The sequence below is a fragment of the Eptatretus burgeri genome, chromosome 10 (genome assembly GCF_056783735.1).
Source record: "Eptatretus burgeri isolate ZD-2024b chromosome 10, Ebu_testis_v1, whole genome shotgun sequence".
In the NCBI taxonomy this organism is placed as follows: Eukaryota; Metazoa; Chordata; class Myxini; order Myxiniformes; family Myxinidae; genus Eptatretus; species Eptatretus burgeri.
In genome coordinates this window covers 103597618-103612858 of record NC_140970.1, presented here as the reverse complement: position 1 = coordinate 103612858, position 15241 = coordinate 103597618, and the positions used below count along the sequence as shown (strand labels likewise).

At 43.0% G+C, this 15241-nt stretch overlaps 1 protein-coding gene across 5 annotated transcripts in view; it reads left to right on the top strand.

Annotated features, from left to right (window-relative positions):
• The window catches only part of ARIH2 (ariadne RBR E3 ubiquitin protein ligase 2), a 155751-nt gene that overhangs the window by 38236 nt on the left and 102274 nt on the right, over positions 1-15241 (top strand). For all 5 annotated transcript variants that reach the window (XM_085899761.1, XM_085899763.1, XM_085899760.1 and 2 more), the window contains 2 exons: positions 4114-4164; positions 4268-4289. In XM_085899761.1, coding sequence (XP_085755887.1) covers positions 4114-4164; positions 4268-4289 — 73 coding nt within the window. The remainder of the gene's footprint in view (positions 1-4113; positions 4165-4267; positions 4290-15241) is intronic.

Sequence of the window (15241 nt, the reverse complement as noted above, 5' to 3'; positions counted from 1 at the left end):
GCCTCGAGAAGTTGGTCCATGGTACGGCGTAAATGTAATCGGCCTTGGACGTGTACCCTGCGGAAGCTTACCAAAGACTGGGGAGAAAACACTTGGGGACGCTGTGACACTCCGTGAGAGAGTGTAGCATGCCAATATGAGAAAGGGTGGCACATCATACAAAGTAGTCTGTGTTGGGTGATAACGTTGTAACGAATCGGTCAGGTCATTAAAAAAAAATCGTCGGAATCATGGGTATCTTAAGAGTAGCAACGTTATAACGAACCAACGTTGTTTGGGACAATGTTAAGCGAGGATTGGGTGTATTTTCTCTGTTCTCTGAACCTTGACTTGACCACAACTGTCATCACATGTGTTGTACCGAAGTGTATCGACTGCATCAAAATATGCGCTCATTAAGGTGGTATGCCGGGGGGGGGGGGCGAGGTTAACCCCCAAAATATGTATTTGCTCTCTTCTTGGAAACTACACAGGTCATTCTACCTCTGTTCACCCAAGGGTTGTAACCCGACCCACTCAGATTTGGCTAAATTTTTGCATGTATGCTGCATATGATAATCTATGTTCACATACAAAATTTAGCTAAATCGGATTAGGGGTTGACAAGATATGACCTTGAGAACTTTTGACCTTTTCCACTAATGTCGCGTTTCCACCAAAATTCAAATCCTCATATCTCAGCAACCCCTTGTCCTATCTCGATTATTTTTGTGTCGTTGGAAAGGTAATTGTCCATAGAATGCAAATCCAGCATCCGTTCGTCAATCCAGTTAAGTTAGGGGTGGATTATTTGTTGACCTGACATTTGACCTTGTGCTTGGTTTGGTTGCATTTTTACGACCTTTGCAACTTTGGCTGAAAATATCTCGAGAACAAAAAATACTACCCCTCCAGTTTTTTGATATGTTATAGTAGACAGTATGAACTTTCATTTTCATGCAAGGCCAGGTCAAGGTCATGAGGTCTTCAAGGTCAAGGACAAGGTCAAATGTCAGGTCAACAAATAATCCACCCCTAACTTAACTAGATCGACGAACGGATGTGGATTTGCATTCTATGGACAATTACCTTTCCAACGACGCCAAAACAATCGAGATAGGGCAAGGGGTTGCTGAGATATGAGGATTTGAATTTTGGTGGAAACGCGACATTAGTCGAAAAGGTCAAAAGTTCTCAAGGTCATATCTTGTCAACTCCTAGTCCGATTTAGCTAAAATTTTGTATGTAAACATAGACTATCATATTGTTACGAATTCGCGCCCGCCGGCGTGCGATCGGCCGCTTTCCACTAATAGCAACCACGTCGCCCACCGGACGGACAATTCAGTTGTGACTTTCCGGAGTTAACGCCGGAACCCTGTCACGGGTGGGTCTTCAACCTCACCACGGCCGTGCCAATTGTCTACCCACGCAAGATAGGGTCACTCGCCGAACTCGATATACCAAAGTACCTGCGCGGGCAGTCGACCGGGCGACCGTACCTCGACGCAGGTCGGCTTGGGACACGAACCGCTTAAACGGTCCATTCCGTTCTGCAGCGATAACCGAGCGGGTATTATCGCCGACCTTGCCGGATCCGATTCTATTTAACGGGTGTTTAAAACCCAGCTATTTATTCCGCGATGCAAGATGGCATTTCAATGGGGTGAAAGGAGGACGTGACAAACGGGGTAACTTTAGACCAGCACATTTATTATACAACACGTAAGCAGGCAAATAGGAACAACAGGCAAGCACGTATACAGGCAAATAGAAACAAAAGCAGGCAAACAAAAGCAAGGGAAAGCACTACGACCGAATATAATTAATAAATGTACAGTCACTTCACAGTTTTACTTAACAGACGGCGCCACGACAACATTCATTCAAAAACCCAAAAGAAACACAAGAAAAGACCCCCTCACATACAAGGGGGTCAGGCTGGACCACTTGGGTCTTTATGACACGGGACCTGGGAGACCGAACGGGTCCCGCGAGACCGTAGCAGGTTACCTGCACCCTCGAGGTGCCTCTGGTCGGCGCGCTCTCTCTGGCACTCTCCTCCACGGACGCGCAGGTTCGCGCCCCGCAGCCGGCAGAGCTGCGCCTCCAGTCCGCGTCTCCGGTACGTCGCCCGGACGCTCCACCGACCCACACCTCTAGTGTACGGGTCGCTCCACAGACCCAGAGACCAAGAGACCAAGACAAGACCAGACCAAGAGAAGGGCGCAAAACGAAGAGAGGAGACCAGACCAGGAGAGGAGCGCAAAACGAAGCGAGGAGAGCAGACCAGGAGAAGAGCGCAAACGAAGAGGGGGAGAGCTAGGCTCGCGGCTGTCCGCCTTGTATAGCCTGGGGCTCCGCCCTTCGCCCTCCCCGTTTTCGGCTCCGCCTCCCTTCGAGAAGCTTCTCGAAAAGGGGCGTTTCTCAACTCCCAGCGCCTCACCCCTCGTATCCACCAATCGTGAGTGAGCCGCCTCACCCTTCCCATCACGCCAGCCTCGGAGAAAAAAGGCGGGAAAAACCCACACGCACCATTGGAGGTTTCTTTTTCTCCTTCTTTACGCCCGCGTTCTCGGACTCTTTTGAACGCGGAAAGGGTTGTAGCGTGGTTTGTGGAGGATGGTGTTCGATAGCTGGCGTAGCGGCGGAGATGGTTAAATGGTGGTGGTGTTGTGGCGTAGTTGCTGGTGGTTGTTGTAATGGTGGGCGAGATATGTCGGTTCAAAATAATCATAGAGAAAGAAAAACACTATCTCAAAGGGTCACAGCCCGGCGAACACGAATATATCCCTCTAAACAACGGTAGGGAAACCTCTCTGAACACTCACTTACCGGGATAACTGATCTAAGGAACCTTTATGGTGTTCTGCAAATATCCACAGCCATAACAATATGTAACATACATGCAAAAAATTTGCCAAATCTGAGGGGGTCGGGTTACAACCCCTGGGTGAACTGAGGTAGAATGACCCACACACAATTTCGATGAAACTTGATTACAACCTACATGACCCGTGATGTGCCAAAGTTTATCGACCGCATCACCTGTGATCTCCGAACTATACACACAATTTCAATGAAACTTGACCACAACCTACATGACCCGTGATGTACCAAAGTTTATCGACCGCATCACCCGTGATCTCCGAACTATACACACAATTTCAATGAAACTTGACCACAATCTTCATGACCCGTGATGTACCGAAGTTTGTTCAGCGCATCAATAAATTCATGGTCTAAGGAGGTCTGCAGGCGGTTTGAGTGGCTTGCTCCTGATCCAGATGAGCTTCAGGATAGGTGGTCCTTTGTTTCTAAACTTGCAAAAAACCCATCCTTACTGATGGGTTAATTTCACCACTTTATAATTCCTCATTGAAAAACAGGCTTCCACCAGGTGGTGCTATACGACACACATTTCCATATCGAGAATTGGGTTGACCCCCCTCCACCATAAACCACCGGAACTATTAACCTTATTTTGTGTTGACATTCCCGTGCACCCCGCAAGTGCAACCACAAGTTTTCCACTTGGTCCTTCGCGCGTGTGTGTGTGTGTGTGTGTGTGTGTGTGTGTGTGTGTGTGTGTGTGTGTGTGTGTGTGTGTGTGTGTGTGTGTGTGTGTGTGTGTGTGTGTGTGTGTGTGTGTCTGTGTGTGTTTTTTGCCATTTTTCTCAGAGATGGCCGAACAATCTTCGTTTAACTTTCAAAGATTCACCAATGAGTGACGGGGAGTGTTTTGTGCAACAAAAATGTTTTTGAAAAAAAAACATTCCGATATATTTCTTTTAATTTAAATTTTTTTTATTCCCCCCCCCCCCCTTTAATTGCTCTATCATGGGTGGAGGGAAGTATGTAGGGATCCCATTCCTTCGTGGGTGTAGGGAAGTGTTCTAGGCCCTTCATAAAATACACTAGTCAATGACTGGTATACCCCTGCTGGTATCTTATAGTTCTTAGCTAACCACGAACCCTACCACCGTCACTCAAAAGGATCAGTTGGAGGATGTGGAACGGAAACATAAATTAGGCTGCATCATCTATAAATTTTACATTTCTTCAAAATATTTTGACTGCCATTTCAGTACTGTGGATTACAACGTTGCTTCTGGTCTTATTGTTCCGTTTCAGTGTCCGAAGTGTCACATCTGCATTGAGAAGAATGGCGGTTGTAACCATATGGTAGGTTCTGCAGCACAAACATCAAACTGCTTACTGTTTGAGAAACTTGGAGCAGCTTTGGTTTATTGTTTTTTTTTAATACTTCTTCTTCCTGTTCCTCCAGCAATGCTGTAAATGCAAACATGGTAAGTTTGTTTGATTTTTTTTTTTTCGAGATTTTTGATATGAGATTCCTGGAGGAGATGTGATAAGACTGACAGTATGTGCAAAAGTACAAAATCTGAAGATGCGCCTACACGTTAAAAAAGGCACACTTTTCTCAGAGGCTTATTGGTGCAGAGAAAACTACCATGCTATAGTTTTGTTGGTGAATGGAGGTGGTGGTGTTTTATAGCCCAGTTCTATAGGTATTTCTCTCAAATAGGCTGTTAGACCACCTCGACATGAATCAATCCCTTGATACTCTATAATTTGGAAATTGGAAAAAGACATCACATACATTTTGTAAAGAAGGTAAGTTTGCAATTAAAATCAAAATCTTTTTTTTTCTTCAGATTAGCGATGACATAACACACGGAAGGAGGCCACCAGATCAGTACTGTATACGGGTTACATCATGGTACGATTTAACTCAAACGGTGAATAATTTTAGATTTTCCACAAGTATGCCAAGTCGATGTGTCCTTGGTGCTTGAAAAGTAACACAAACCTTGATGGTTTCATGCTACTCCAATGTCCGAAACACCCTAAGTTTACCAGAAATTGGACTAGGTGTGTCTGAAATACCCGAATGTGGATCGAGCCTACAAAATGTTCACTTTTGTGCTCGGACCATTTTACAGAGTACTGTTATGAAACATCAGAGATGACTAGATCTTGTGGTTAACCGCCACGATTGAAAGAGGATGCCATCCCCACGAATAAGCGGAAGAAACAGCCATCGCTCTAACACCATCTCTCCCCACCAGTTCATTACACGGCTGATTTGAGCTGTGAATCAAACACCTGTTGCCATTGCCCGGCAGTTACCACAACGTCATCGGAAAAATAATTATCTATTATCAACACAAATTTCTGCAAATCAAATGAACCACCATTTTTTGTAGTGGAGAGAAAGTATGTACATATCATCTACTACTCCGAGAGGATTTAACCCAGGATACTAAAACTTTCAGGGTCACCCCCTCTCCACTCTACTCTGGGACTGAGTGTGCTGTGAGATGTGGTGGCTTTTGTCCGATTCTTCAGGTCCTTGGTGCTTCCAGTCTTGCTCTATGGATGTGAGACTTGGACTCTGACCAAGGATCTGAGGCGGAGACTTAATTCCTTTGGTACCAGGTCTCTTCAGAGAATCCTTGACTATCGCTGGTCGGACTTTATGTCCAACGAGCGGTTGCTGAGAGAGACTCAAATGAGATTTGTTACCTGCATAGTCCGTGAGCGTCAGCTGCGGCTATATGGACAGGTGGCTCGTTTTCCTGACGCTGATCCCTCTCACTCTCTGACTTATTTCCAGTTGCTACTAGAGTTTGGCAGGTCGTATATGCTGATGTGTTGTCATTTGGGGAATCATCAAAATTTTGGGTTAATTTTTGCCAACCTAATTTTTTAGTGACTATGGACAATAAATTTATCAAAAATTCAGGTTGGTATTTTTTTGGCCGCCATCTTGGATTACTGGCTGCCATCTTGAAATTTGCTATATAAAAACACATTATTGCCCATATCTCAACCAATAATAGTTGGATTTTGATGATGTTGATTTCTAAATATGTATAATTACACACTGGCCACATTGAACTACAACTCCATTACCTTAACCATGATGTTGAGTCACCAATTTAAAAATTATATCACTTTTAGTCTGTTGTAAGGGTTGAATTCACAATTTTTCCTTATATGAAGAAATTTAAAGTGCGCAAACAGTTATTCATCTGAATCAGTTTCTTGATCTGACATGCAGTCCTGTTGGGTATTCATACAGCTCTCTGGATTGGCTTCACACTTGCACAATCCTGTGCGCTCTAAATTGTTTTGCTTGCAAGAACGAGCATTACACAAACTTTTGCTGCACCCACACCTCACCAATTCTGTAACTGATTCAGGGGCTGGAGGCATTTTGGACAGAATTAGTTTCAGTTCACTGGTAGATTCTCGATACCATCCAAGCTTTGTTGGGTCAAGACGACAGCGCTTTGGAACAAGTACTTCCTGCCACACATGGCACTGTAGATGAGCTCGGCGAATGTGTTCCACCATGTTCTTCCATGTTATTCTTCACTGCGCAAGCTATCTGTGAAACACGCTGAAGTGTGTGCTGGTATGACACTCCTGCACCAGCATGGGATACAGCATCAATAATCTTCTTACTCCGTGTGGCATGATAGCAATACAGGAACATGCCCAATGTCAGAGGAGTTTCAGTGCCACTGTGAAACACAGAGGAATCTGATTTGGGTTTGTATGTAACCTGTCTGTTTGATCTGTAAGCTTGCATCATCTGCTGTGATATGTTACTGCATGAATGTCTGATACTTTCAGACCGTACATTTGACTGGGCCGTGCTCTGTCCTTGAATTATTCAACCCAACAATATACTTAACTCTTCAGGAACAATAGTTTCACCAACCAAGGAACCTTTAAATTTCAAGCTATTATTCTGTTCTGTTCTGTTCTCCGTATGATTTTTGCAGTAGTAAACATTGCTTGTACATCTTGTCTATCAGTTTTGTTTGCAGCATTATCTACAGCAGCCTCACGGGCCTTACTTGAGTGAATTAGTGATGGTTTGGTGCGGTCACATGGGCGTGTGAATTCCACTTCATCGATATTCTTTTCAATAATTTCCTTCAGTGCAGCACGAGTGATAGTTCTGTGTAGACCATACATCATCATCATATTGTCATAATCTTGTAGTACTTTATCAATGCCTATATGTTCACCAGAGTTGAGTTTATCTGCAAAGCAACTGTAAAACTCAATTTCTGCAGCCAAGAAATTTACAGAATCATCTGAATCCTTTTGGTCTTTTTCTGCAACTGGTTGCTTGACCGGGTTGTATTTTTTCCACTGATTTGCCAGGCAGGTATTATGATACATCAAATCTCTAGAAAGTGGGTCCTTTGAATTTATCAGTTCACTGTAGTTCACCTTCCACTCATCATTGTTGCATTTTTGCACATTCACTGCCATTTTTTCACCAACATTTTGACTTTGACATCTGTGAAGAATATCTGTATTTTTACCCTGACAAAAGAAGCACTCAGCTTTATTGAACTTCCTTATTTGGGAACGTGTGCATCGTACTGGTGCAGAAGAAGATTGTGTAGAGCTACAAGATGTAGGGCAACCTCTCTTTCGCTTTAGCTGGGTAGAGTCCTGTGTAGCGAGGGCTGTTTCATACCGCCTGCTAGATCTTCCGATGTCTGTGACGTTAGTAGTTTCTGCATAGCATGGAGCATGCCACTTCGCATGTTGGTCCTTTAGCTGTTCTGCAGTTATATCACCCAGACGGTTATGAATTCCAAGGAATTCTAGTTCACCTAAATCAGCCCAACGACTGACAGAATGCAGAAATTTTTCATCTGATGAATATTTTGGGTGTTGTCTCAACAAATCACTGCTATGTTTTTGACATTTAATACACAGTTTATAGTTTGTATTGGTGCGTGGTCTTTTTGTAGGTGGCTCTCCCATCTTTCTTCAGGCTATTGTAGCTATTCTGAAAAAAGCAGAAACAAATATTTAATAAATATTAAACATGTGATAATAGGTATTTATGGGAAAATAGTGAAATTAGGTCATGATAACACCTATGAAATATCAAAAAAGAACATAATAAAAATTTCATTATTTTGGCTGCCGCTATAAGCTAAAAAATGGCATTATTGACAATTTCCTTGTCAAGTTTTATATTTAGACCTTTATAAAGTATCACAAATGATTGCCAGCCCTCTAAAACATACATTTAGACACTAATATCATGTAAATACCTCTATCAGAGGTAAAGATATGGTCGGAAATGTGTTTTTACCCGAGCAAATTTCAAGATGGCCGCCAATAATCCAAGATGGCGGCCAAAAAAATGCCAACCAGAATTTTTGATAAATTTATGGTCCATAGTCACTAAAAAATTAGGTTGGCAAAAATTAACCCAAAATTTTCACGATATTATACAACCCTATATACTAAGGGGTGTGTACTGGCCCCCACACTTTTCAGCACTGTTATGGACTGGATTCTGGGGAGGATGTTGGAGAGATCAAGCTGTGGTGCATCGTTTGGGAATGTCAAGATCTCGGACCTTGATTTCGCAGATGATGCAGTCATCTTTGTGGAGACTTTAGATATCCTTTTGGGAGCCTTCGAGGTGCTGAATGAGGAGTCGGAGCCGCTGGGATTACGGGTTTCCTGGATCAAAACTAAGATCCAGGCTTTTAATGACATCTTGGATGCTGCTGTCCTGTCTGTGCCTGTTTGTGGTGAGGATGTTGAGGTCGAGGAGAGATTCGCTTACCTTGGCAGTCATATTCATGTTTCTGCTGGCTGTGAGTCAGAGGTCAATAGACGTCTGGGTTGGGCCTGGGGAGTCATGGATTCACTGGATAATGGGGTGTGGCGCTGCCGGTACCTGTGCGGGAGGACGAAAGTCCGAGTCTTCAGGTCCTTGGTGCTTCCAGTCTTGCTCTATGGATGTGAGACTTGGACTCTGACCAAGGATCTGAGACGGAGACTTAATTCATTTGGGACCAGGTCTCTTCGGAGAATCCTTGGCTATCGCTGGTCGGACTTTATGTCAAACGAGCAGTTGCTGAGAGAGACTCAAATGAGATTTGTTACCTGCATAGTCCGTGAGCGTCAGCTGCGGCTATATGGACAGGTGGCTCACTTTCCTGTCGCTGATCCTGCTCACCAGATTCTCTTATCGAGGGTGCCTCGTGAGTGGAGGAGGCCAATGGGCCGACCACCTGCCTCGTGTTTGCAGCAGGTTGATCGGCATCTCAAGGAGATGGGGATGGGCCAGGCATCTGCCTGGGGGATGGCCAGACGGAGGCCCCTGAAGTACCGGCGGGAAGTGGACACAGCGATGCGCTGCTCTGGCGCATGCTCCCATACCTGACCCTCTCCACCATCCCCCATCAACCATAACCCCACAATACCCACCACCATCCGACACTCCCCCCTCCCCCAACCATCCCCATCCACTGGGGAAGGACATCAATACCTCACAGACATGACGGTGGGACATGGCACGAACACACATGGCGTCCGGGAAAAGTATGAAACGGGAGAATCCCAGAGCATACAAGACACCTGGTCAGCCTGCGACTGTGGGACAAAGCACTCATTCCCATTTTGTCCGTGATGTCCGAGTGTACTGGGCGGTGCCCGTGCTGTCAGACGATGACGGGTATTTCTGCTCGACTCGCGTATAAATCGATTTATCAAGTTATACAAAATCCCTACCTTCTAAACCATTAATTGAACAGAAAATCCAACCCTATCGAGCTGAAGTGATCATGTGACCAGGGTTTTCATCTTCCCGAACGATTCCACCTTCATCTGAATCGCTCGCACAAGACTCAAAACGATTCTGCTCCACCATTCCCCTGAAAGCATTTCCATCACTAGTTTTGTCTCCAATAGTTTCTTCAAAACCCCACTGATCACTTTCAACATTCTAAGAACCATCATTGTTGCTAATGATAGTGAAATCATTTTCTGAATCTGAGCTCAACCTGCACTGTTTATCGATGTAAAATCGCCGTTTGGATCAATATTGATTCCAGATGTGATGTCACTGGTGAAATAAAAAAATCAACACTTTGGGCTTTTTTTCTTCATTTTGTGATTGGCAAAAAAAAATCTTTTTTTTCCCTTCAAATTAGACCGTGATTAATGATTCTCAATGGTTTTCACAAAAAAAAAATTCATTTGGGTTCCCCTTTAACTTTTTGGGTTTATGAGCTGACATATTATAAAATTATTTTTTAAAACAGTTTTTTTGAAACCAATTGTTCAGTTTTTTGTAATAATTGACTTATTGGCAATGATCACATGAGATTTCATTACATTTAGGGATGGAATCACTATATAAAGGATCGAGCTTTGAAGACACTAAAAATACGAGAATGTGAAGGTTAAAACTTGCTGTCATAAGAGGAAGCAAAACATTGATGCTTTGGGCCTTACCCTTTGTCAGAGCAGTGAAGGAACTTCTGAAACACTGTTTAGTATGACATTTCACACCATGCCTATTTGAGTTGACTTGTGGGCAATGTTTAATTCACAACACACTGATTAAGCCTCTGCCTATTTGATTAAATCCTACATTATCTTGCAATACACTTATCTTGCAACCAGTCATTAAGTGTTTGCTGGAAGTATCATGCACATGAAGCAAACATTTGGTGACATATCGATAACCAAGCTACGGGTTACGAGACTGAATCGCTAAAATCATTAATCTAACTTGTACTCATCAAACTCGCGCATTCACGAAGATGCAGCAAAATAAATACGAGCGACGGAATCTGGTGAAATTACAATTGGTAAATAGTGAACATGATTATTTTGCCTTTGCTGACGAAGTCACCGAAGGCATTATGATTTTGGGTTGTCCGCCCGTCTGTACGTACGTACTTATTTCCATGCTAATTTTTTCTTTCTTTCTTCTTTTTTTTCTCTGCAACCACTTATCCAATTGACACAAAACTTTCACCATAGGTGTGACAGTTCAGGTAGACTGTTTTAATGATAATTATGACACCATAAGTCACGTGGTGTTGCAGCCATGTTGGAAAAAAGGAAAACCTTTGGACCTCTCCATCTCCGAAACTGCTCCATGGAAAAATTGAAACTTGGCACATGTGAAGTACTCCTCATTGGAAACAAGTGTGATTTTTTTTTTACCTCTGCCAATGAAGGTGAAGAAGGTTATGTTTTCACCCCTTTCTGTGTGTTTTTCTGTTTGTTTGTGTGCAGGATATCTCAAAAAGTTGCGGATGGATCCGGATGCAATTTTGTTGACAGGTTAAGTGTGTGACAAGGACAAACTGATTAGATTTTGGTGAGGATCCGGATCCGGATCTAGTCACTATCATTTTTTTCAGTGATTCTTCATCATTGAGAGATCGGGCCAAAAACGATATATAGCATGATATCTCAAGTTGTGAACGGATTCGGACGAAACTTGGTGGACACGTTGGGTGTGGGACAAGGAAGAATTGGTTTGATTTTTGGTGAAGATCCGAATCCAGATCTGGATATGAGAATTATTTAATTCTCAAAGTGATTCTTCACCATTGAGAGATCAGGCCAAAAACGATATAGTACTGTATGGCATGATATTTCAAAAATGTATTGGGCCCGATATGTTCTTGTGGATCAGGTATTACGTGGCAGAGGTACGCACTCTACCGAGTGCCCTTCTCGTTTGTTTTTTGTTTTTTTTAATGTCATGCATGGCTTAGTTTTGATGTCATAATTGCATATGTCGAACGCTTTATCCGATGAGTATGAAAATTTTTGAGGTCATCTCGGGATAAACTTCTGGTTCCGGTTTTTTAGCCATGGTTGGTTCTCTCCAGGGGTCTCTGCTGACTTTCTCAAAGATAAGTTTCCGGTCGTTGTTTGTCAGGTTTTGACAGTCTTTTTTGTTGCCACCATGTTTACTGTGTGTTCCTAGTTCAGTTTTGTTTCAAAATTTCTGCTATTTTGTGAGTTTTCATCGGTCTTGTCATATCGGTTTTCCCTGAGGCCTACCCGTCTTCCTTGCATGTGCACGATCATGTTTATTTGTATTTTCTCCTTATCACCATCAGTTTTTATTTTCTACACTTTTTCTTCCACCCTCCTATCCCTCCCAACTCTCCCCTCTGTTTCATGTTTTAAGATGTAAAAAATACAAAAAAAAACAAAAAAACCTTTTCCCTTCTCACTTTGTACCCCACGTAACCACGTGACTTTCCTCTTCTTCCTCATTTCTCATTTGCCGATCTACCATCTTCCTTCTACTTTTTCCAACCCACATTCACGAAACACCTTCGATTTTTTTTTTTTTTTTTTTTTTCTTCTTCAACCTTTCCTTCACCTAATCTTACCTAACCTTTTCAAACAAAAAAAGCGTCTCTTAAAATGTTTCAATATCCCCTTTCACACGTGTGGTTCTTTGCATTGTATCATAATTCACTCTTCTTCTTCTTCTTCTTCTTCTTCTTCTTCTTCTTCTTCTTCTTCTTCTTCTTCTTCTTCTTCTTTTTCTTCTTTTTCTTCTTCTTTTTCTTCTTCTTTTTATTCTTCTTTTTCTTCTTCTTTTTCTTGTTCTTTTTCTTCTTTTTTTTGTTCTTCTTTTTGTTCTTCTTTTTCTTCTTCTTCTTTTTCTTCTTCTTTTTCTTCTTCTTCTTTTTCTTCTTCTTTTTCTTCTTGTTCTTTTTCTTCTTCTTTTTCTTCTTCTTTTTCTTCTTCTTTTTCTTTTTCTTTTTCTTCTTCTTTTTGTTTTTCTTTTTCTTCTTCTTTTTTTTCTTCTTTTTCTTCTTCTTTTTTTTCTTCTTTTTCTTCTTCTTTTCTTCTTCTTTTTCTTCTTTTTCTTCTTCTTTTTCTTCTTCTTTTTCTTCTTCTTTTTCTTCTTCTTTTTCTTCTTCTTTTTCTTCTTCTTTTTCTTCTTCTTTCAATTTGACCTTTCCTTCATCCCGTATCTACAAAGTCCCACAGTTGCAATGTTTCTTTTCTCCATTCTCTTAATCCTCCTTCATTGCATCCCTCACAAAATGATTTTAAACTTATCTCTGACTTTAAAATTAAATCCCAGTTTTCAATGCATGTTGGTGTTCCATCAATCGTCCTTTTTTTTTTTTAACTACTTCAGTGCCAAATTACCACACGTCCTTACATCTACCTCCTCCGAACCCTTCACCTGTTATATCCTGTCCTTACCCTTCTCATCTTGCCCTTCATCCTACCTCCACTCTTAGCACCTTTTTACTGTCTTCTGCTTTAGTATCAGTTACTCCTTTGGAGTCCCAAACTGTATGGTGGTCAAACATCTGTAGCTCCATTCTAACCTAACAGACATCTCACTCTCATTAATTACACTCCTCAACATCGCAAACATGCTCCTCCCACACTTCCCAACCCCTCAAATCTTGTAACTCCCCCTGCCCACTCCCTTCTTCACCATACCATTCCCAAGTATCACCCCTCTCCTCTCCCTACCTCTCCTATCACCCTCCTGCCCCTTGGCCATGCCTGCTGTCATCATCTCCCCTCACTCTCAAAGCTTCCCTCTCACCTCTCTCTCTCACAGCAACCTTCACACACTTCCCCCTCAAAGCTTTCCCTCTCACCTTTCTCAAAAACTCCCCCCCTCATCTTTCTCGCTCAACTCTCCCCACTCCCTCCAATCACCCCCCCTCACTCTCCCTTCTCAAACCCCTCACATCCACAAAGCTGCCTTCTTCCCCTGCCCTCTCTCTTTCGTCTCATCACTTCATCTTCAACTTCCCTCTGCCCCCTCTCTTGTTACTCCCCACTGTGCCTCATCAAATCACCACCGAGTCTTTTCTCCTCCTCCTCATCCGGCCCTCTCCCCTTGCTCTTCTGCAATCCCTCACACTGTCAACAACTCTCCCTACTCCCCCCCCTCCTCCCTTGTCACACCCTCCCCCTCCCCTCCCCTTCCCTCCACTGCACCCAAAGCCTCCTCCCCTCCCTCTTCCTTAACAGTGTGGACCTCAAACATTTGGGGCCTTCGCTCAAACCTGAAATCTTTCCATACAGGTTGCTACTGACAAACCAGACATAATCTGCTTAACAGAAACTTTCCTCCTTCAAGATGTTTCTGGCTCCCTCATGTCTCTCCCTGGTTACTCCCTCCACCAGTATGTAACTCTCCATCAAAAACTATTTATCAAAAACTCTATTCCACACTCTCCATGCACTGCCCTCTCTCCCCCACACCCCCAGGAATACCTCTGGCTACGGCTTCCCCTCCACTCCCACCTCATGTTTATATGTGTGTTGTACCGTTCACCAAACAGTGATGACTCCATTTACACCTCGCTTGCTGAAAACATGGACTGACTTTCATCCTCTCATTCCCAGCTCTCTTCCTCATATGTGGTGACTTCAATTGTCATCATGCCAGGTGGCTGAGTGTGTCGTGGGGCGGTTTAGCCCAAATATTCAAAAGAATTGTGCATTTTGTGATACAAGCACCAAATTTGTCACAAATGTACATTAATATGTTGCGAACATTTTCAGATATTGGGCCACTTGAAATTCTCTCTTGATGTCCGCCATATTGGATTTCAAAATGGCCGCCACTTGCAATCTACATTTGCTTTTATCTCTGGACGTAATGCAGCTATTGACTTGATTGTGGTATCTAAATGTATGTTTTTGGGGGCAAGGAATCCAATGGTACCATTTTCAACTTAATATTATCTATCACAGTCTGTTATAGAATTTTATTTGGAAATTATCTAGGCAAATATTGGATTCAACACAATACTTTGAAAAGAATGTCTTAGTTCTGTAAATATAAATAAAATAAAAAAACTATACTAAATCACTAGTAACAACTCAGACAAGCTCATATATACTGGCAGTCTAAAATATAAATTCACATCAAGTGACTGCAGCAGCACTGTACATCCTGCAACACCGTGCCTACAACCACTACTGTCTGGGAGAAACCAGGGATGCAGAGGACCTTCCGGAGTTTTTAAGACTGGTGTTGCCAGAGAGGAGAAGACATCCCCTAGTTTCACTCCTGGGCAACCATGCTGGAACTAGAACTGTTGGTTCCAGTGTATGTGCGTTCTCTCAGGCAGGGATCGTTAATGATGTACCTCGATGCTCTGACAGAGCTGGTCCCCTGGTTCCATGCACTGGATCACACCCACTATGCTAGGTGGATACCAGTGCACCTGAAGGACATGGCCGAACTCGCCATCAAACACCCAGATGTAGCCAGGAAATTCAGGGAAAGCCACTTCACCGTTCAGAAAACACAGAGGGTGTTCTCTTCAATCCCGATTGACCAGGCACATGAGCAGAATAATGCCTGCATCAAAGGAGACGGTGGAGCAGTTGGGCTCACTGACAACCCTAGTGCCCTACGTCGCTGGATGGTTGC